This window comes from Seriola aureovittata, chromosome 20 (genome assembly GCF_021018895.1).
Source record: "Seriola aureovittata isolate HTS-2021-v1 ecotype China chromosome 20, ASM2101889v1, whole genome shotgun sequence".
Lineage (NCBI taxonomy): Eukaryota > Metazoa > Chordata > Actinopteri > Carangiformes > Carangidae > Seriola > Seriola aureovittata.
The window spans coordinates 16,789,063-16,812,671 of NC_079383.1; the positions used below are offsets into that span (position 1 = coordinate 16,789,063).

A 23,609-nucleotide genomic window follows, 5' to 3' on the forward strand; every position below is an offset into this window, starting at 1 on the left:
AAAAACAAACTCATGATAACAGTAACATTATCTTAGCAGATCAACAGTAACTGCCATTTCTGCTTTTGACCTTTGGTCATGTGTTAAACATATTCAGCTGTAGATTAATGTATTATTGCAGCACCAGCATTGTTAAACAATACCTTAACAATGCCTAAAAAGGCATAAAACAACAAGTTAAGTAAGAAAATGTTTAATAGTAGTTCTTGTAAACTAGCCCCTCATGACTCCTTGACAACAGATGATCTGTAACGGGTCCGACAGACACACTGTAGAGAATAGAGCAGCTGGGTGTGCCCCTCCGACCTGCTGGGAAGATACAATACTCCATCAGAGTCTCTTAGCAAGGAGACCGTCAACAAACACTCAGAGGATGATTAACACAAACACAGTCCTCAAACTGGCCGGAAGTGCGTGTGTTTGTTTGTGTCTGGCCTGTTTTTCTATTTCTGTTTAGGTATACTATATGTCATGATTCATATAGACTGTGTATCTACTGCCCATTTTAACTTAAACCTTGTGAAAATGAAGCTTTTTACTTCAGACACCTTCATCAGGATGTAAAGTGGTGTTGACAGTCAGAGTCATTCCTACCAGATTATTTTGTGTGGAAATAACGTCACACCTCCTTCCTCAGTGTCTGCTGGTATTTTATGACTCAGTCTATGAGTATGTTCATGACTGTATCTTCAAAGTGTGCATGTGTCATGTGTTATGAGAGAATCTGCTTGTTATTCGTGGTAAAAAAATATACCAACTTGCTGTTTTAGATTTACATGTAATGTGAGTGTGTACACGTGCGTGTTTGCATCGACATAGCATTTCCATACAATGACAACACTGGTGGCACTGTATTGAAGCTTTATCCCATCCATTCCCTCAGTCCCTTCCTCTACCTTCCTCTGCCTTGTCAGCAGGCACCTGTTAGTTTGACGTGGTGTCTTTAACACCTCCGCTGATTGACTTAGCGGTGTAAAAGCCTGAGAGCACACAAGGCTTCTCAGCAGGTAGTGGACTGTGTGCATGCGACAAGCTGGTGGCACCTGAGGGTAATGCATTATGTGCTAAGCTGCTGTAAAATCACTTTGGTTATAATGATTGTTTCCATAGCATCACTGGTGGTTAAAGTTTTCTTTGCAAATATTAAGATTAGCAGGAAAAAGCTGATTCAACACCTAGAAAGAGCTGAGATAAAGATAAAACTCAGACAAAATGCATACAAGACAAGCCCAACATGTCAGAAAAGTGGTAATGATTCGAGCCCCAGCTCTGGCAGGTAACCCAGAGTAAACAGTATTTGGTTTGATTGGCAGGTTATTGTTGAGTCTGTGGGGGCGTTGGGGAAGGTTGGACCTTCTCTCAGGACGTAGCCTCACTTCCCTCGCTCAGAGGCTCTCAGGAGGAGAGCAGTGTGCCTTTTAACTTTTTTATTTGTGCTGTGTTTGTAAAGGCCACATTCCCTGAGCCTGGCTGCAACTTGTGTTATTCTTCCTGTGCTGTTTGCCCCACTCGCAGCTGGAAGGACAGGAAAACCGATCTGGAAAACTACTTCATGTATGTCATCGGTGATTACAGGACGGCAGCGCCCGCCTGTGCCTGGTATTGGCAGCCTTATGCCTGGGCCCGAGGGGCCGGGGCAGGCCTGAATAATGCTGTCCCGGGGGGACGGCGTTGCGCACCCCTCCTCACTCAAGGCCTCGCTTCTGCTTCCATGCAAGGAACTCTGTGAGTCCGTGCAGCCCTGTCAGCACTCTTCCTGTGGAGAAACTGGAGAGGAAGCTCCACCAGGCAGCCTGAGGTGGCTGCAAATCTCCACAACTTTCAATTTCTTTCTTTAATCTTTCCACTTAGAGAGCACTAATGCAGAATGGCCCCTCTCATAAAATATATGTGGAGTATTATTACATATGAATTCACCTGTAAATGGAATTTTAATTTTGTAATTGGTGCTAACTGATCTGTTTGAAGTAATTATTAATCATTCATTTTTTAAAATAAGATTAAATCACAAGTAACAAGTAACAAGTGAGAAGACAGAATAAGGGGTCACTGCATTATAATAAAAGAAAATTACACTTTATTCTGTTTTATGATAAAGTTTATGAAGTCAGTTGACCTCAATCAAAACAGGTTGAACCACGATGGCAGATCTTTCACTTGTTTCAACAAAATAAGACTTTAATGGCTCAATAACAGACAAAATAAGTATCAAGTGTCAGAAAACTGACATTTTCAAGCAGCTCAAAACTGTACTTGAGTAAATGTACTCTGTGACTTTGCACCTCTGACAAGAATAAGCTTGAGATTTTCAATCATATCATTCATCAGATCAGATTGACTCTGAGTCTGCAGAGAAAAGTGAGAAGTAGTTTCAGGTCCACCACACTTCTGGCATGAGACACAGTAAAATATTCTAATGTCAGATCCTCTTTTCATTGCTTCCTCTTTCCTCTGCTGCCACTTTCCCAGGCAGAGGACCTAGAAGAGCAATCTAGGGGGATCAGGAATGACAAGGCAGTCCGGCCTCCCATTGTATGTGAGCGTTTACTCAGCATGGGAGCGCAAGGACAGTGAGGCTACAAGAATACAATAGGCTCATATTTATTTACTGCTTAGTGGCAGCCAGGGACACCCCCCTTCCAATAGCTGATAGCAGCTTTACAGTAATAGACCTCTAATAAAGACCTCAGAGGGCAAGTAGAGGCTAGACTCTCTGGCTCTGTCCTGGTTAAAAGTATTTAGAAAAAAAAACATTTCAAACCCAACCAATAAAAAAAAGACATGTTTTTTTTCCTATTACATCATTATTATGTATCACAAACAACATAATTCTGAATAAAAATGTGTTGCAATATCTTCTTGTGCCGCACTGCCTTTTGTTATAATTTATCATTTGATTCATACGAGTGTCGAAACACGTTATAAATGTAGGGTTGAATAATTCTAAATATGTTCACAGAGCAGATCCAAACCCTCACACTTCACAGCAGATGGAGTTGCTGTAATCTACACAATGGGACCTATATTTGGATAATTGTACTGGGACATTTCATCTCATTGTATGGGAACGGCAAGAAGAAGCTACAAAAAAGATGCTTGTTTTCAGCTCGAAAAATCCCACCACTTGAGTTCTGTACCTGTCTTTGTATGTACATACATCGTATGAGGAAAATACAGCTTTTATTTCCATTATTTTTGAGAAGGATCTCAACTTCTTTGTACTTAATGTGTGGCCCGTGTGATAACGTGTCATGTCTTTAATTAAAACCCATTAAAAAACTGCAAAATGACAGTTTCTAAAATACAATGGCTCCTATTTCTGAACCCTTGTTATTACACACATGATCCTGGTCTTTTTCTGAGTTTACTCTCAAAAAGTCAGAATTCAGCAAAGTGACACTGAGACAAAGCTGCAGAAACACAAACTGATTCGTTTTGTATGCACTCATGTTCAGAAATAAACAAGTGAAGGCGATGATACTGCGTCATCCTCTTTGTCCGTATTCAGGTTCGCTGCTTGTTTTGATTACATCTCTAAAAAATAAGAAGTTGTACTGTGAAATTTTCTGCTTTAACACTGTGCCTACTGAATTTTGCATAATTGTGCATCAGAAAAATCAACATAATGATAAACACATCAACTTTTATGTGTCTATTTGAAATACATGAAGTCACAGAGACGTGTGTGCAAATAGCTTGTGACTGCAAAATGTATCATTAATAGTCCAGGGGACGAGCACAGAGCCTGTGGGGTTTATGAGTAATATCTTTGACTTCCAGCAGAGGGCTCCATCTGTTGTACTGACTGTGCAAACAGGACAGAGTTCACAAACCATCTGTAAAACAGCACGGTTGGTCTATTACACAGGAATATAAATGAACTTAAATCCATGTTGGCATGTTAGCTAAGTGCATTTGCTTTAAAAGGACCTAATAGCATTGCACATGTACATGCACCCACCGCTGTTTTGGACAAAAGGTCAAACCTCAGTTTATATCTGTTGCTTTTAAACACAACCTGACAGAGGCTTGACCATCATTTACACTTGTTTCCTCCCATGTTTTAATCTGACTGAAAAATGCCTGGGAATCCACCAAACCAGCACGACTATCTGACCTACATGACCGAGCCCCGGGCCTCAAAAAATTAATTTTCCGAGAGGCATTATGAGAGCGTGATTTATTGGTTGCCTTGATGCCTGGTGGGTGTAATTGTGAGAGCAGGGCTGAAGTTGAGTGGCTTTGGTGCATCGTCCGTCCCCTCCTCCAATCCCTGAGTTTCAGAGATTAACTCAGACACTGGATTAAAATCTCAAAATAGAGAAATCCTTTTTAGATGAACAGATTGATTAAAAAGGGGAAAAGATGAGTGTGTGGTGGAACCAAGCTGCTGATACTCTCACCTGGGAGCTTCTCAGATGGTGAAAGTCGACCTGGAGCTCAGTCACAAACAACTGCGTTACACCAGACTGCTGATATGAACAGTTGAGCTGCTTCTTTTTAGACAAGTGGTGGGAGACAAACTCAGATACTTCACTTAAAGGAATAGTTCAACAAATCTTCCATAAGAAGGTTGATACTACTCTCACGACTGTCCAGGTTAGCTTAGCTTATCTTAGCTTAGCTTAGCATAACGACTGTAACCAGGGCACATGGTGATACAACTGCCACCATGCATCTGTCCTTTGTTGGAGTAATTTTACATTGTTTGTTTAACTCATCTAAAAAAGCTGTCTGTTAAACATGCTTCCTAAATGACGAACTACCCCTTTATAGACACCTGCCAAATGTTTTTTCTTTCTCTCTTGTTTACAGTGAAGCATCAAATTTCCTCTGTATTTCTCATAAATGTTGGACTTCAACAAATATAGTTGCAGAACCTGTTTGTAGGGTCTTTGCTTCTGCATGTATTGCTCACAGAAAGAAGTGCAAGTGATAAGAAAATACAGGGGACTTATTCATGATTCCTCTCTTGATTTCAAGAAAATATAAAACAACAACAACAAAAAAAGAAAAAGACGATTCAGTTTCACAAACCCTGCAAAGTCCACTTTCATTTTGAAACGTAACTGTTTGGTGCAGATTTCGTAACGAAGTTTTCTCCTTGGTGTACTGCTGGGTCTGGTGCTCACAGACAAAAGCCTGATGCTTGATATCGTCATCATTGTGTGGCCTGTTTGATTGCGGGAAGCAGGTGTATGTTAGTGTGGCCTTTCAGACCAATTTTAGTCATCTACTCACTTCCCCCTGGACCCCAGGTTCCCTCTGAGTTTCCCAGCAGAGCTCAGCCCTCCCCCTCCCACCTGCCCGCACACAGTACTGCATGCAGAGAGCACATACCTCAACGTATTCAAGATTTGGTGCATTTTCTTAAACTTTTTTGATACTTTTTTTTTTATTTTGTTTTGTTTTCGCTGCTCTGCTCTCCTCCACTACATCTCTCTTTGCCCTCATCCTCTGTCTCCACAGCTCCGCTCTCTCCTTCCAGACCTAAGCTCTCTTCCTTCCTGCCCTCTCACAGCTTCCTGCTCCAGCTCTTATCACTCCAGAAAACGTGACACGGTCTCAGCCCAGTCAAACCAACACTAACCTCTGTAGTCCCTCTTTTCCTTGGCCATCACTGCCTTAAATGGAAGTCTTCTGGCCCCGCTGGGGTCTAGGTGCCTGCAGGGGGGTTGAGGGGATATCACAGAGGCCCCTTGTCACCCACCTGGGCCAAATCTGTTAATGGACTTATTTATTATAAACAATATAACCACTACTTCACAGCCTACAGAGGAACAATAAATCTGAAGTGGCCAGGCGTGTTTTTATTTATGTATTTATTTATCTGAGAGGAAGCCGTGGGCACATTGGGACATTATCAACTCATTCTCCTCCGAGGGGTTTTCCTCTGCGCTGAGGAAATCGTCTGCTTTGATTTACTCTGTAAATCTGAGCCTCATAATGCGGCGACAGGAGATTGCATGAGGCCAAGGCTGTGAGGTCTGGTTTGTGCAGAATCATGCTCGAGCTGATGTAACCTTTAAGATATTTTCATGAACATCTTTAAGTAATAACAAGAATTCCTGCTTTCTGGTTTTGCCACCATTATATAGTAAATATAAGTGATCATATTATCTCTTTTTCTTGCCCGTCATATCATGTTTAATTCATGTCCATCCCATCTTATAAGAGCATCTTAAGTATCACTATGTGCAAGGCTTGCAGGCTTTATTTATTGTTGTTCTATGACACTGCTGCCAGATACAGGTCTGCTAAGGCATGATAGAGCCCATGTTATTGTAAGGCCACAAGGCCATCTGATAAGGCCCGATGCTCAACAGCCTGCAGCGATAACGCATGTTGTGGATGGTATCGAGCCAACGGAGCCGAAGCTGCTGCTGCACAGAATGCAACAGTTACTGCAAAGTTCAAAGTCTGCACAACCGGCATTGATCAGAATATCTGGATGCCATTTCTCAGCTGCGGATAGCGTCCTCTTGGGTCTCTATTGTTTCACACGCTGCAGCATGTCAACGTAGGTAGCAGGCTTTTGTGTGGATGCAGTTAGTGATGATATCAGGAGGGGACTTTCCCCGAGTTTCCTGATATGAGCTTTTCCCATGGTATCATATAGGAATAATCCCAGGAGGGACGCTGATCATCTGACACTGATTGCTGAAATGTGATTGGAAGCTCAAAATGTAACCAAGAGGATTAAAATCTGATATTTTATCTGACAGTAGAAGTAGTATCTGACAGTAGCTACCATGCAATTTTGTCAAAGCATAAGTAATTTGTCACTTTTAGCATTAACCTACATCTGTTTTCAGTGAATTCTTCAACAATTTGGGAAACATATGTTTTGTTTTCTTGCCATTAGTTGCTATGACTGTAACTATGGAGCTAAAGGAGGCAATTAGCTGAGTTTAGCTTAGTTTAGCTTAGCATGAAGATTAGAAGCATAGGGGAACAGTAAGCCTGGCATTGTCAAAAGTGAAAAATATCATAAGCTATAACTATCATAATCATAAGCTTAGTAATCATCATGGTATATTTTGTTTGTTTAATTTGTACACAAACTGAAGTCTCTTGGCAAACCCCAACTCTTTTTTATATTTCTAGATATATGTACAGTGCATATGCAGTATAATGTGTTCCCTGGTGAGCGTTAAAGGTGCTGGTGGGTGAATTTTTTTTATCTTCGGACAAAGCCTGGTCAGCTGTTCTTCTTCTTTCCAATCTTAATGCTAAACTACGCTAACCAGCCGCTGGTAGTAGCCTCATCTTGATTGTACAGACTTTAGAGTGGTATCAATCTTTTTTATCTAACTCTCTGTAGGAAAGCTAATACGCATTTTTCCCAAAATGTTGAACTATTCCTTTAACCAGAGGCTTTGGTGCATCATAAACTCAGGTGGGTAGTGGGGAGATATTGATGATCCAGACCATTGTGTGTAAATGAACTGAGGAGATAATCTCCATCAGGTGAACTCAGCCACAGAGAGGTTTAGTCAAACACAGGAACTCCTTGAAGTGTAAGATAGGCCAGATATGTGAGATAATGTATTGATAAAATAATCTCACGGCGTACATTTCACTGACATGACTGATTACAGTCATAACAGCCAGATGGTTTCATCTTAATGATGTATATTTGGAACATGTTCATATCAGCCCTCACGTTTACTCTCAAAAATGGAAATTTAAAAAAGGTGAAAGCAAAAATGTTCACACCTGACATCGATTTTTACTCCACCCCTCGCCACCGTTAACATTACACCCACCCATCTGCCTTGTGATCTGCCTCAGGAGGGGGTGGGTGGGGGTGCGGGGGTGCTGTCATCCCGAAGAAGCTATTTGACAGAAAATATGTGAGAGCCCGATTAAAGGTGGGCCTGTTTTTCCTAGCAGCGCTGTGTTTCTGTACAACGTTATTGTAAAGGGAACAACATGCGGAGGAAGCACTCACACACTCAGTGCATTTCCTCCATAAAACCACAGCTGTGTGAAAACAACACGAGGTGCCTTCCTCAGCCATTTCTCTCACTTTAGCACAATAAAGTACAACAGGGTCTGCAGAGCACCGTAGTCTCTAATGTAACTGCACCAGACTTGACATGTTTGCTCTTGTCAAATGTTTGTAGTCGACTCTGGAATGACAGCAAGATCATATAAAAGTGTTACATCATTATTAGGCAGTGTAAAGATCAAAATTGATGTGTGAAAACAGTTTTAAGGAGCTTTTAACCGCAGGCCATTAAAGGAGAAGTTGCTGCATCTATGAGGAAGTTCCCAAAATGAGCTTTAAAGTATTTGTTCTGTAATCTCCAGAAATGACGTTGCATTAAGTCATTAAAGGTAAAAACTATAAAAAGTCCCATATTAACCAAGTCTTATGATTTTGTTTCTACCACAGCTCAGGATAAGTTTCTGGATATTTTCCTCTTATCTTCGGTCTGTGCTGCTGCCTTGCTCACCTCTATTGATCCAGATTCTTGCTAGGTGCAATGCCACTGACCACACGCCATTATTGATCCACATCGGTCACCCTGGGCCGACGCGGCGTCCTGTTAGCACCCTCAGGGGTATCTGCGTTTTGTTCTGCGGTGACGCTTTAGCGCCTCGACAAGGCAAAGGCCACACATGAAAGGATTCAGAGTGTTTGAGCGACTGAGGAATCAATTCACACCCTGATTGTCATCTACAAAGGCCTCACTGTCTCTCCCCTCATTTCCAAAATTCTAGTCTGGATAGTCTGATTAGTAATTAACTCGGCTTTCATCCTGGATTCATCAAACGCTGATTTTAAAGTCTAGATATTGTTCTGATTTCCACTTACTTGGGAGTAAAAGTGCAGTCTCTTCAACTTGCATCATCACGTGACTCTAAAACAGATCAGACAGAACTAGAAGTGAGTGACTTCTTTGGGTGGAGGGGTCAAATGTTGGTCAAGTCGTGGAGAGAAGTATTTATGTGGCTGGTGGCTGTCAGGAAAACAATAACACAAATACCTATGAAGCAGTTCCTTTTTTTTGCTATACAAAGTAAGTACCAAAATTGTGCTGGCACTGAAAATGAGAAAAATGACTTTGGTGTTTGTCTGTTTGGCCGGCCACAAGTATTGTTGGCACAGAAGTGGGCTGGTTATTGTTTAGGAGTATAATTTAATCTCTTTGATTGTAAAAAAAAAAAAGGGAAATAAAAATGGTTTATTATATAGCTACAGTTCATTTTTCTGATGTTTTCTGATGTTTGCCAACAAAAATGTGCACGTTTTGTCCCCTTTAAAAAGAAGCAAAAAAAAGTTATTTCAGGCTCATGCTCATGTGTCAAGGACAGAAACAAAAAAGAAAGACCCAAAATAGACAAGTCTTATCAGTTTGGGAATGGTCATTGCACCAGTGGAAACAATGCCATGGCGAGATGGGAGCTGAGGTTGACCCTAATAATGCGACTGGTCTGTCAAGGAACCTGGAGAACAGGAAGCGTACCGTACCTCTGTCTTCATGGATAAAGTCATAAAAATGATAAACACGGGTCTCAATTAGCCTCCGTCAGGACAATGTGCTGCTCGCCGGTAGGGAGGATTAGGGTCGGGCCAGTAAAAGTGAAGACATGAAAGAGTCTGCTCTCCCGTGTGGCTGACCTCCCTGCTCACTTCACTGAGGAAACCTGGGTTTTCCCTTTCCCTGCTTACTAATGTTAATTCATCAGTCAGTCAAGATGTTCTATTTATAGCTTTCTTCTCCCAGTGGTGTTGGGATAAAGAAATGGGAGCAGTAAAAAGAAAATGATTAAATGTCACCATGAGAGCAAGGAGTGGCTTAGTGTAAGTGTACACTGGAGTTAAATTATAAATCTGTTTGATTACAACTTGGAACTTATTTTCAAAGGTTTGGCTATTGTTTTATTGCTTTATTTTTATTGTTTTATTGGTTAAAGATCTGGGAACACAACTACATGGCTTCAACATGGTCAGATGGCACAAGAAAACAAAATTCCCAGGTTAGCTAAAGTCATCCAACAGAGAAAAAAAACAAACTTACCTGAAAATTACCTCTGTAACAATCAGACACAGTTTACAGGCTGATGACCTGCTTCATGTTTGACATACTACTTTTGCAGACACAAACAGTTTGTGTGCACTATGCAGGATTATTACTGACATTTCAGTCAAATAAAGTGATTCAGACAATCAGGCTAAACTGCTGGCTTGGTTAAACCAATAGTTTTAGATTTGGGGAAATATTATCATTTACTCACTTGCCAAAAGATGAGATTGAGTTGAGATAAGAAGTTTGATACCACTTTCTTGTCTGTAGGCTGAATATGAAGCTACAGACTTTAGACTGTTAGCTTAGTTGGAAAAGACTGGAAGTAGGTCAACAGAGCTAGCTTGTCCAAAGATAACAAAATCCACCTAGCAACGTTAAAAGCCACTAATTAACACATTATATTTAATCTCTGTAGAAACCAAAGCATAAAAACAACAAAAGCCAGACTAGCTGTTATTCAGTTTTATGGTTTTTAAATCATCTAAACTTCAGCAACTATTTGTAAGTTTTCTCTGCCGCTGAACCCGGTTTCTTGCCGGGAGCAGGTGGTGGTGATTATTGCTTGACAAAATCTTCGGTCATCATTTCATTTACAAGACAAGAGGTTATAATTCGCCCTCTGAGCTGCTACATCTTCAGGGCAGATTGGAGGCTACAAGTGAGTCACAATCAGAAAGTGATGAGACGGGCCGGGGCTAGCTGGTTAGCGTGCTAATTTCATTAGAAGAAAAGACATGAAAGAGACAAGAGTTAACATTGGTGTTGCTGCAGACAGCTCTTGGTGAGTAAAGGAATAAAGTTTGATGCTGAACTCGCAACGTCTCTTCTAGACCGGTAAGTAAACAGCTGTTTATGCTAACGCTGGCTATGTAGCAACAGCAAAACTTTCAAATAGCTCCTTTGAAACCTGTCTGATCACCTGACTGCTTGTGTTTCTTGCCTTTGTCAGAATTGCTCTCAGACTCAGTTTAAAGGCCAAACCCAAGATACAGGTTGTAAAAAAAAAAAACTAATCCATCAGTGAAGGAAAATTGGCTTTGTCCCAAAATAAAATTTAACAACTCAACTCAACAAATGTATTTGTTGAGCTAAAATGACAGAAGCAAACTTAGACAACTTCAACTTCAAACTTTATTTATGTGTACATATTAATTATATAGAAATATGTATTTACCATGCTTTCCTTGATGATACATGCAAGAACTATCTACATTTGATGTCACTGATTTATAATCTAACACGATATCCCTTGATATTATAATTTTGTATTGCTATATCCTCAAAATCGCCTGACTGAAACTGCAGTACTATGGATGTTCTCAGGAAAGAGACTTTGATTATTTTACTTGTTGCTTCCGTTTTATTGTTGGCTGACCCATGGCAGCGTGCAAACCCAGAGGTCACCACAACTTGTGGTGAAAAGTTTCCAAACATCCTCATGTTAGCATGACTAAAGGCATATTTAAGATTTGTCTTGGACCCGGGCTTCAGTTTAGTAAAACAGACAGAGAATGAGGGCGAGACAAGAAGACAAGGCGGATGTACTCATCTCAAAACTGAGCAGCAGAGACAAACAAGAAATAGTTTTATCATCAGAGCATCTTCATGAGGCGGGGGCAGGATGGTGCTGTAGAGGGGTACAGGGTGAAGACATCAAAATGTCCTCTTTACTCAACGTGGAGTGAACTGGCCAATAAACATAACAGGGCCGAGTAGATTCCCACCTGATTCCCAGCAGATCCCTGATAGATTAATGCCTCCAGAACAATGAGACGAGACGGCTTCCTCTGTGTCCCCGCTCGTCTGAGGCAGACAACATCCCAGTGTTACCCTTTCAGCAGGGTTGGGGTGTGTGCTCTCGGGCAAGGAAACATTCCCAGCAGTCCCCTGAGGGAGGGTGAAGACTACACCACCAATAACACATAAAACACATTTGTGTGAGCATGTGACTACGTACGTTTTAGACTGTGTGATCAGTTTCTTTTTTCACGTCTGCCAGAATTTCAAGTCCCCAATTTTTGTGACCAAAGAGTCCAGCACAGTAACCTGGGAAAAAACATAACCAGGCATAGACTCTCACATCCTTTTTATGAACATAATTTAACCGCCTCAACCTGTGTATGATCTCTCATATCTGCAATCTCCTATATAGGGTGATTTTCAGGTTATTAAAGATCAACTAGCAAAAAAGAAAACACTTTTCATTGGTGTGTTCTCACTACTGGTCCTCAACAGGCTTCTGCAGTGTTTGACTGACAGCTGATTGAAGATTATAAACTTCTTTTATATTCCAGAGTGATATTATTATCGTTGAAGCTTCGGGAAAAGGTGTGATTTCTATTTACAGATTCAATCTAAGACAAGACGTTTCTTTCCTCGTTCCCCTCCTGCACACCTGTTACGTGCTCCCCTCCTTAACCTCCTTATTCTCTCCTCCTGGCGAGCCCTTTCCCCCATCCTGAAACACCTCCCGCTCTCCAGAGCAGGTGTTGCAGGAAGTCATAGTCTAATCAGACAGTCTAAACAATCACTATCTCACTCCTGATAATGACAGATGTCTATACACTTCCAGTTGAGTTCAAGACTGTATGGCTTCCAGTTTATTTCCCTGCTTTAACAATGCTACAATAGCCTTCAGTAAACATGACAAAAGAAGTATAATGTGGATTTTATGCAGGGTTGCTAATAACCTTTTTTTTATTAGCTATAGATAAATTATTATTTCAATTAACCCTTAAACACAGACCCCCTTTTGTTGGGGCCACCTCAGTTGGAACAAATTGACTGATTTGACAGACTGATTCAAAAGTGGGAAGACCCCATATCTTTAAAGCTGCACTAATCAATATTTTTTACACTTTTTTTTCTTTACAATATTTTTACAACCTGTTCAGCACCAAACAACAGTGAGACAAAGTTAGCGACTAGCTGGCGAACATAGCGGAGCATTTAACAGCTAAAGAGCCAGATATTTCCTTCAAGAGGCAGTAGCGCTAAGAGAGGGTGAATATTGGACTTACACTGATCATGTGACCAGAAACATGGATTCATATGAATGCTAATGTTCCTCGGTGTCTGTAAAACTAGGCAAAGGTTTGCTGGCGTGTTTTGCCATATCAACAAACTAAATGAATTAATGCAGTTTTAAGGTTTCAGTTAAACACTGAAAAGACTTCAATGACCAAAAAGACGAGTCTAATCTATCGATACATATGCACATGCATACCACATGGGTGCTAAAGATTTGATCAAGTCATAATTTTGTCCATAAAGTGTGAAATTCCTAAAACTATTTCCCAGGTGACATCTTCAGATGTGACCACCAGTCCAAAAGTCAAAGAAAACTCCAATTTCAAGGATGTAAACAAGAGAGAGAGAAGCAGAAACTTCTCACATCTGAGAAGCTGGAACCAGTGACTGTTACTTGATTTACTTAATTGATTCACTGATTGTCAAAATCATTACCAGTTAATTAATCTGCAAATCCATTGGTACATGTTTGATGTTAAGTGCAAGATTTAAAAAAAAAAAAAGAAAAGAAAAGAAAAAAAAAAGAAAAAGGCTGAATAACCAAAACATACACTGCTAATTAGCAAAGTATTGTTTGTTTAAACTCACAACTCTGCCCTTCTGTGGCTTTGTCCAGCTCGGGCCTTGAGCGGCTCGGGGGATCAGTGCAGAGTGCTAACATATATATACCTTCCGTCCCTGTGATTTAAACTAACACCACTGCCTCGCAGCTCAGCACAAAGGAGCCAGCAAACTCATTGTGCAATTCCCAAGAAAGCCACCCACAGACATTTATACTGCAAGAGCGGCGACCAGCAGCTCAACTGCGTTTCAGAACTCACTTGGAAGGCGGACAGTTTGTGCTGCTACGCCAAGGACAGGAAGTGCTTGCAGAGGGACAGGAAGTGCTCACCGCTGCAGTAGCCGAGGCTGGAACTGAGATAATGCCATTGTGTAAGCAAGCCAAGTGACCTCTCCCTGAGCGCAGAGTCCAGAGGCTGGCGTCGAGAGCCCTGGCCCCCACCCAGCCCCAGACTCCCCAGGCACGGGGTGGGGGACTTGGTGGAGGGACAGGGGGAGGAATGGAAGGAGGAGGAGGGGAGGGGGGTGGTATGAGGCGTGTCACCTCCCCCTCCCCTCCTTTGGGTTGACTCTGAACCTCACCTTGTAGAGGAAATGTGGCTACGACTCCAGACTTTATGACTTCTCCCATCAAAAGCCAGGATTTTTCACTCCCACACAGCGAGGGAGAGAGAGAGAGAGGCGGCCAGGGCACACTCACACCCACGCCCATGTCAACACACGCAGTCACAGAGACACACATGGAATCACGCCGCACACACACACACACACACACACACACACACACGCACACAGCCAGAGACTCTCTTTCTCCGCTCTCTTAGGATTGGAGGGGGGGGAAACCCTATCAGGTCATCGGCGGTAAAATAGACGATGACAGCATTATTGTCCAGATCCTGTCCCATGCAGCGCTCGGTTAGACCTCCATCCAAAACACCCTCCCACCAACCCCTAGAGGGTCACCCGGCGTGCTCTGGAGTCCCCACTCGTGTCTGCACGGGGGGCACGAAAAGGTTGCATAAGCATCTCTCATATTTCTGTCAGCCGCTTTTGACGGGGTCAGAAGGACCGTAGACCACAACAAGATGGGAACGGTCCCAGAAAAGACGGAGCTGACAGGCTGAGGTCTGCTGGCTCTGATAAGAACCCCTGCAGCCTGCGGGGTGATGTTTGGATTTCTGACCACAAACAGGGGCTTCATTCTGTGCTACATAAACACAGCGAGTCTGGATATTTGAGGTGCAACAGGTTGCTTTAACCTTTTACCTCGTATCACCGTGCAGGTCGGGCACAGCTGCTCCAAAAACAAGGAAACACATTCTCACACATTTCTGTTGCTCACACGTGTCCGTCATAAGAGTTAATAGAGCAGTTTAAACCTAAGGCTGATGTCATCTACACATATTCAATGAAGTATGAATGCTGCTAAGTGAAGCAGTCCAAAAGTTTCACCTCAGGTTCAGTGTGAACCTGCGAGTTCTCAAGTCTCTGGGAGGGATTAAAAATATATTCTTTCTACAGTGAACTAGTTTTGTTTAAGCTTTTTAAACTCAGACAAAAGATTATAAAGTAAACAATGAACTGAATGAGCATCTAATGAGGTAAAATGATTTGATTGAGACACAATAATTAAGATATTTAAGGCTACATGTACCTTAAAGCTATGTTTCAGTTGTTGAAAGAAGCATAATAGCTGGGAATCAAACCCTGAGCACATTAAAATAATAAATAACTTTGCAATTGTTTAAAAAAGTAGTTTAGGCTCAGCATTATTCCCATTATGGCCCTATTATATCAGCAGAATATAAATAGGAAAAGATATTTGGGCTTTATTGTTCTGTTAATGTGATAAGAAAATTGCATTTAGTATTTAACGCCCTCCATTTAATCAATCAGGTTCATTAACATCCCAGACCGACGTCTACAGGGGCAGAGACAGTGTTTCCACATAAGGAGAAACTATTTTCATTTGAACGTCTCAGCCTGAGACAAAGGCGCACCAGTATCACAACATTGTTTGTGTCAGAGGCCTCATCATCATTATCATAAAAAACAAAACAAAAACTATAGGATGGTTGTTTATTTAAGCTTTCTCCACTCTTGTCGATTTCTCCCTTTAAGAAGATTCAAATCCCCAATTAACGCCTTTTGTCTCATTAGGCTTCAATCAAAGAAAAGTCTCCATCAAGGAGACGACCGTGCGTAAAAGTCGCGAATGAGGGAGCCATTGACTCCACGCGTAAAAACCTGATACTCGAGATTTTAACACAGTTAACCGCCCAATACACACACACACACACACACACACACACACACACACACACACACACACACACACACACACCGGTGATTGAGTGTATTGGTGTCTGGGCATCCCTCACAGTCTAATACAGGAGTGAGAATTTAAACTGGACCAGTGCTTGGGGATGTGGCTGTCCAAATAAACGTTATTGTGGATTAGAGATAATCAGTTTCACCTCTTTGCTCTCCAGAAGCAGGGAAATTTATACACACTGCCAATGTGGAAAACGTTGCATTAAATCCTACTTATAATCTGGTCTTTATATACTCACTGAAAAACTATGTGTGTGCTCATGACTCTATATCCTTAGGCTACTATTAAGAGTTTTCCATCTATGAAATTTCACAATGTCTTTCCTCTGAGGGTCTCAGCACTCCAAACAAGGGTCGGAGGCGGGGTACTCTCAACTTTTTTACACCTTTGTCGTAGTGGGCACTCCCCCCACATGGTGATTGGCTGCCTGTGAGTTTATAGCTCACCAACCTTCACATTCAACGCTGAGTAGTCGGTACCGTTCAGTCCACGCAGCTCCTGGAAGAGACTAATGGATGCGATTCATTCTTTTTCATTCCCGCCAGAAAGCCAGAAACACTTGAGCTTGTTTTGATAAGTTTTTTTTATTATTATTTTTTTAATCTTTCCGTAGTCTTGGTTTCAGCACAGACTGTTGTCGCCTCTGTGAGCTGTCCGGTGGCTCTCCAAACCTCCCAGCTGGACAGAGATGAGCAGTCCCGATGCGGGTTACGCCAGCGACGATCAGATCCAGGCAAGGTGTGCGATGTCAGTCATGATGCCTGGAATGGGACACTGCCAGTGGGCCGACCCTCTCAGTCCTCTCGGGGACACCAAAGTGAAAAGCGAGCCGTGCGCGTCCGGCTCCGGCAGCCAGAGTCGCGGGAAGAGCGAACCGCGGATCCGACGGCCCATGAACGCGTTCATGGTCTGGGCGAAGGATGAGCGCAAGAGGCTGGCGCAGCAAAACCCCGACCTGCATAACGCCGAGCTGAGCAAAATGCTGGGTAAGTCATTTTATATTGTATTTAATCACACTTGTGTTGCTTGCTCTGTGCTCTGTGGATCTATACTGTTAATTGTAGAGTCACATTATTTTTCCCAAACTGTTTCTGAATCTTCGTGGCTTGTTTTTTTTACTTAAACGTTTCATGGATTTTATTCTCATTCTACTCAAACATCCGTAAATGGTTCATTCTCAGTGGATGATTGTTTAGGCAGCAGGTGAAAAGTTACTGTGTCTGAGTTAAGCTTCAGATGTAACCTCAAAAACCTGTCCCTGCCCCCTAAAATGGCCACATGCTATTTTTGTGTGCATCACCAGGCTGTGCACAGTATATCTGCTGACATATCATTGATGTGCACTCTCCTCTTGACCTGCAGGGAAATCGTGGAAAGCCCTTCCTGTCACAGAAAAGCAACCCTTTGTGGAGGAGGCCGAGCGGCTGCGGGTTCAGCACATGCAGGATCACCCCAACTACAAGTACAGGCCCCGGCGGCGGAAGCAGGTGAAGAGGATTAAGAGGCTGGACTCTGGCTTTCTGGTTCACGGCGTGTCCGATCACCAGGCCCAGTCCATGTCGGGAGAGGGCAGAATGTGTGTGGAGAGCCTGGGCCTGGGCTACCACGAGCACGGCTTCCAGCTTCCTCCACAGCCGCTCAGTCACTACAGGGATGCTCAGGCTCTTGGGGGCCCCTCTTATGAAACCTACAGCCTCCCCACACCTGACACCTCTCCTCTGGACGCTGTAGAGTCAGACTCCATGTTCTTCCCTCCACACTCACAAGAGGACTGCCACATGATACCTGCATACGCTTACCACTCCCAGGCGGCAGAGTACCAGCCCCAGGACCCTCTCTCCAACCACCACGGCAACTCCATCCTGCACCGACACGCCGCCTCAGCTCCAGAGCAGCCCCCTCAGCCTGCCAACCTGCCCCCTTCCTACATGGGATGCCCCAATCCTCTGGCCATGTATTACACCCAGCACTGCAGTCCCAGCCACACTAAACGGCATCCCGGAGGGGCAGGACAGCTCTCCCCACCTCCTGACTCTCACCCTCACTCTGCAGACGGCGTGGAGCAGATGCATCACTCTGAGCTGCTGGCCGAGGTGGACCGCAGCGAGTTCGAGCAGTATTTGAGTTCCTCTTCAGCGCGTGCGGACATGACGGGCTTGCCCTACGGGCCACACGAGGCTGGCATGCAAGGACCTGAAAGCCTCATATCATCGGTGCTGTCAGACGCCAGCACAGCTGTGTATTACTGTAGCTACAACAACTCCTAACCTCCTGCCTGGCCTGTTACCCTGCTGCAAGGACACATGATCTGACCTCAAATCTCTGTAGCTAAATTTGAACAAAAATGTTTTTTTGTTTTTTTTTTATTATTACTGCTGACAGAGAGAGCCCATGAGATTATAACATGCAGCTTTGTAGAAGACATTGTACTGTATCTGTGTAAGAACAGTTTATAAAGCCATAGGATATTTTAACACTGAACACTGGTTTGAATTTCCGCTCTTGCAGGGATATGGATTCATTTTGTGATAATAAATATTGTACAGTCACTATTTTAAAGTCTATGTATATACTGAATGTGTTTTTATACTTTTTGCACTTTTGAGAAATAAATTTTTTGCAAATAGACTCGTCCTCTCTTGTATTTATTGTTTATATTATTTTAACTTCCTGACAACATTAAATGAAACTTATAGGACATCTGAGGCATTAACTTTATTTTAGGGTGTGTTTTATTTTGTAAATCATACTACTGACTTTTCAGTGCTTTAATGATAAAAAATAAAAATGAGAATGTTGGAGCACAAATTAACTTTCCGGACATTTTTCCACGTGGCACAACATTAACCCTTCATTCAGCGCTGGCTCTGTGTTATGTGGCTCCGTGTCTGTTTGTGTTTCCCACTTCCACATGGAGCACCGGTTGCTCACCTGGAAGCCGGGCGGTGGAGGTGTCGTGACCCGGCTTCCTGGCCCAGACAGAGTGGAGGTAATCTCCGTCTCTGCGTTACATACGGCGCCTTGTTTTCGCAGCATGGGGCTGCAGTTTATGCTCTGGACATCCTGTCTGTAAACGATTTAGCCTCTTGTCATTAACAGTAGGGCCTATTAGAATTCATTATGCTCACTATACCTCTGTTAAACACTTTATTTTGTGTATTTACACAGCTGAACATGAGGTGTGCTTCGGCCATGCATAATAACACAGCAATGACATCAGCTTTTATTTCTGTGGGTATACTGAATGGCTATGATATATTTATCCAGTAATACCGGACGGTCTGTTGCTCTGTCATGAATCAAACTTATCAGGTAAAAATCTTGAAGAGATCAAACCAAAACCTTGAGGATAATTCACGGTATTTATAGCTGGAAAAGAGTCCATTTTATAAATAGAGATTTTCCTTGTTTTAAAAGGAAGAGGTTCTTCTCTGAGGGGTCAATCACCCTGACCTCATGATCCATTTTTAGCACTTCAGAGGAAACATGTTCCAGAGGTGTATATATTTATGCGCTTTGTTCATGCTGAATGTTTTGAAATATTCTCTTATGCAGAGACGTAGAGGTTGGACCTCGAGGTAAATATTTCTGGTTCTTCCCACGGTTGAAATAAAGATTTCAGTCCTTACTGAAGTAAAAAAAAAAAAATAAGAAAATAAGAAATTGAATTACATTTCTCCAAACAAGTATGTCTGATGTGTCGTCGTCGGCTTACTTCCCTGTCACCCAGACTGACTAATTGTCCTTCAGGCGGTGCAGGAGAATCCACTGTAATTGGTGTGAATGTGTTTAAATTCGGTCTGCACCTGAGTGGCAGGTTTAACCTCCCTGTTGTTAAAGCTAATGGGTGCATAACAAGAGGCTCAGGCCCAAGATCCCCGAGGCATCAGCAGGGTGGGTGGGGGTCACCTGTGCAGACTAGGGAGAGGCAGACACCCCCCCCCCCCTCCTCCCCCATGTAAGCCATGATTATTATCTCCACACGCTAATTGATCTGGGCTAATTGATGAGGAAAAGCTCACTGAGTGGATTTGGCATTTTAAAGTTTATCTCAGAGACACAGGAAGTTGTTGGATCAAAAAAATTAGACTTTTACTGTTGTTGGAGGAAAGTGACGATGACTATATTTTGTCTTTTTGCCGCCGGATCAAATTTGTCTTTAAATTGTTTTAAATGGAATTGAAAAAAGGAAGAAAATACACACGTAGTATTTATGTGTCATGAAATGATATGTGGCTACTTTTGTGAATTACAAATGAGAAATGGAAAGATTGAAAAATACAATCTTTATGAATAATGTAACAAAATCATATAATTTACAGTTTATTAACTCATATATGTTGCAAAGTGTACAACTGAAGATAAATATGTATATATATATATATATACATACTGTGTGTTTTTTCTTTCAGTATCATGGCCACTATCATACAGATTTCATATAGTACGATACTGTATGTTGCTAGTTTGGTCATATAGATGTTGTTTCCAATGTGTTTACAATATGATATGATATAATTATATTGTATTATATACAACAAAACAGGTCATAATCATGTCACAAAAAATACATAAAAATATAAACGTATGTTGTATGTTTATATTACAAAAAAATACAGTACAAGGAGCACATTTCCAGATGTTATAAATCAGCTCTGAAGGGGAAGAGAACATTTCTTTAATTCTTAACATCTTTGAACTTATTTATAACACGTGTTTGGATTAAGCAGCAGCACTAAGACGTTCCCAGGTAAAAGCAAGAAAATGAGTCAGAGCAGAGAGTTCACAGCTCAAAGCTCAGGAAATCAGGGCTTTCATGGTGTTCCCATTGCGGCGTTTGTGTGTGTGTGTGTGTGTGTGTGTGTGTGTGTATTTGTGTGCAGGTGTGTGAATGTGTGTGTGTGTGTTTGTGTGTGGGTGTGTTTATGTGTGCGTGTGTCCCGGGGCCTCGCTGCCAGCGGTCTGCAGAGAGCCACTCAGAGATTACAGCAGGACAGCCGGCTACATTAACACAGCAGCACTTAATCATGGCGCTGCCCTAATCTCATCTCAGGTAGCTGCCTTTCACAAACACAGCTTCATTTACCCACTAAGTCAGCTGCAATTTATTTCATTCAGCCTCCAGTAAAACAACAAGATCAGCTTTATTTGACCAAGATGCAAACACAGTGCAGTTACATGGCTTATTAGCCATTATAATGTGTAAACTGTGGTTTAATATACTTGAGCAAACACTGAATGATCAGACGACGTGAGACGAATCCAGGTGCAAGCAATTACCTCTAATTGATTTTTCTTTCTTGCCTTTACAACATTCGGAAACACAGAGAGCAAATAGGAGAAGATGCTGAAATAATGAATCAATTAAGCCATTATTAACTGAAAGAAAATGATCTGACAGCAATTTCAATAACCCATCAATCCAAGTTTACTTCGTCATCAAAGAAAAATTCTCAACATGAACTTTCAGCTTCAGAGTTTTATAGTTTTTGCCATCTTTCATGTTTTTGACTGTTGGTCACACAAAAACAAGATTCATTGATCAACTGCAAAAAGATAAACCAGAATAATGTTTAGTTGCAGGCGTATAAGCCTTTCAGCAAAATAAGACAACAGCCAAACTCAAGCAGGAAGCCTCCTCATGCACTCTTTGCATTTATGTCAGCAACGACGACACTGCCGACTAAAACTGCAGCCGTCGTGTCAAGTTACAGTGACAACAAAACTCACATGCACATAAAACAACCTTGAAATCTGCATCTGTGAAATGTGTTTGGCTTCTTCATACATACCAGCCAGTAATGGACACACACAGACACACACACACATTAAAAAAAACAATAATCACACTGTAAACTAGTCAAGGTGAAGATTCCCTTGTCCACTTTCAGAGAGACAGAGAAGCTGCGAGGGCCCAAACTGATTAAGTCATTGATAGTAGATCGCAAATACAGCATGTGAGACAGCTGCAGGAGAGGGTGTGTTCCCTGTCTAAAGCAGGGCTGGTTGCTCATAATCCCAGGCATATGCTGTCCCTCTCAGGCCTGATCGCTTTTATGGTCTCTGCCTGTCACACCACCGTCCAGTTGTGCTGCCACTATATATAGTTTCATAGATCCAGTCAATCTCCACTCGGTGCTGTGACTCAATAGTGTGTTTTTCTTCTGATTCCAGCGCTGCCTTTTGTCACACGTTCAGTTATAAATAGTTGTCTCATGAGTTGTTATAAATCGAACAGGTACCCCCTCCCCACACACACACACACACACACACACACACACACACACACACACACACTTTGTGCCAGGATGCCAGGTGCTATGTCAAAATTCATTCACAGGATTATTCACAAATGGTTTTTGAAGTATTTTTATTGCACAGCTGCAATGCAACATTGACATAAGGTGTAACATGATTTTTCATCTTTGCATCGGTTCACCTCTTTTGATTCTGGGGGAAAACTTTACTTCTCATAGCGAGTGGGGGACTATGTTTTTTGGCAGGAATGCATTTAGTTTTATTCTAAATATACATTAGCATGACAGTTTGTTAGTTTTATTTAGATTTATTGTTTCATGCTTCCCATGGTTTACAAACGAACTCTGCCACAGAAAGGTTCCCCTCCTAAAACACAACCAGATGAACTAATCAGAAATTAGGGACATTTTACTAGAAAAAAAAAAAGTAGCCTCGAAAGCATCATAAAATGAGCAATGAAACACAAAATGGACGTCATCATCAGTCTCATGTAAAACACATGATAAACAGCCTTTGCTCAGAGAGACTAATAAACCTGCCTGTTTCACACACGTAGAGAAGTTTGGTGTTTGGTTAAATTGTGCTCCATATAAAACCTTACACTGCAGTTGCTCTTAATGAGAATATGTATGTAATTTATACACCGTATATACAGTATATACAGTATGTCTATTGAAATACAAAGAAAGTTATAGAAAACTATTCATATCGCACCAAAAATGGTTCTGTTTAATGTAATGTTTCAGCTGGAAAATCACCAATAATTTGTTCATTTGAGTGTGTTCATTTTAATATTTTACACAGTAGACCTTTATAAGAAGTGGGGGGGGGGGAGTAGATATAGTATTATGATTATATAATCTAAATTAAGGGGAACTTTAAAGATGATAAAAGGGAGTCACTGATTTATGTTTAATACAGGACTTCATTTAACAAAAGAGGACTTCATAGTTAATAAAAGTGCAAAATTAGATGATAATATGAAAAACAGCTGCAGCACAAATAAGTACAATACAACACACAGAGGCTAGGACTGATTATAAAATGGTCCTTTGGTGCCAGAGAACATTTTTCAAGCTCGCTGGCCCATTTGTTTCACAGTCAGGAATTGACTCAGGGAGCTGAATCAACTCCAGGCCTCTCCTGATCAGCTCAGCTCTCTCCGTTCTTTTGTTTGAATCCCCTCGTGGCATTCAGGACAATTTTTAGCTCGTGTCCAGGCGGGTAGTGAGTATAAGATGACTACATCAGCAGTCAGTTTCCTCTCCGCTGTGTTTTTCTTTGGGAGGCTAAAAGGTGTTGGCAGTGTACAGCCACACGTTGCACTCTTTAAGACTTGTGTCCCCTTGTTACAGGATTCCCTGTTGGCTCCAGACCTCCCTTCC

At 42.0% G+C, this 23,609-nt stretch overlaps 1 protein-coding gene across 1 annotated transcript; it reads left to right on the forward strand.

Annotated features, from left to right (window-relative positions):
* The first annotated feature begins 16,451 nt into the window (after nucleotides 1-16,451).
* Nucleotides 16,452-18,594, forward strand: sox17 (SRY-box transcription factor 17). The gene is made up of 2 exons (XM_056364385.1): nucleotides 16,452-16,952; nucleotides 17,329-18,594. The coding sequence occupies exons 1-2, from the start codon at nucleotides 16,655-16,657 to the stop codon at nucleotides 18,231-18,233; spliced, it is 1,203 nt and encodes a 400-aa protein (XP_056220360.1). The 5' UTR covers nucleotides 16,452-16,654; the 3' UTR covers nucleotides 18,234-18,594.
* The last annotated feature ends 5,015 nt before the right edge of the window (nucleotides 18,595-23,609 follow it).

Coding starts and splice junctions, on each gene's coding strand:
- sox17 (XM_056364385.1), top strand. CDS start 16,655: ATGAGCAGTCCCGATGCGGGTTACGCCAGCGACGATCAGATCCAGGCA. Junction 16,953..17,328: donor CGAGCTGAGCAAAATGCTGG/GTAAGTCATTTT, acceptor CTTGACCTGCAG/GGAAATCGTGGAAAGCCCTT.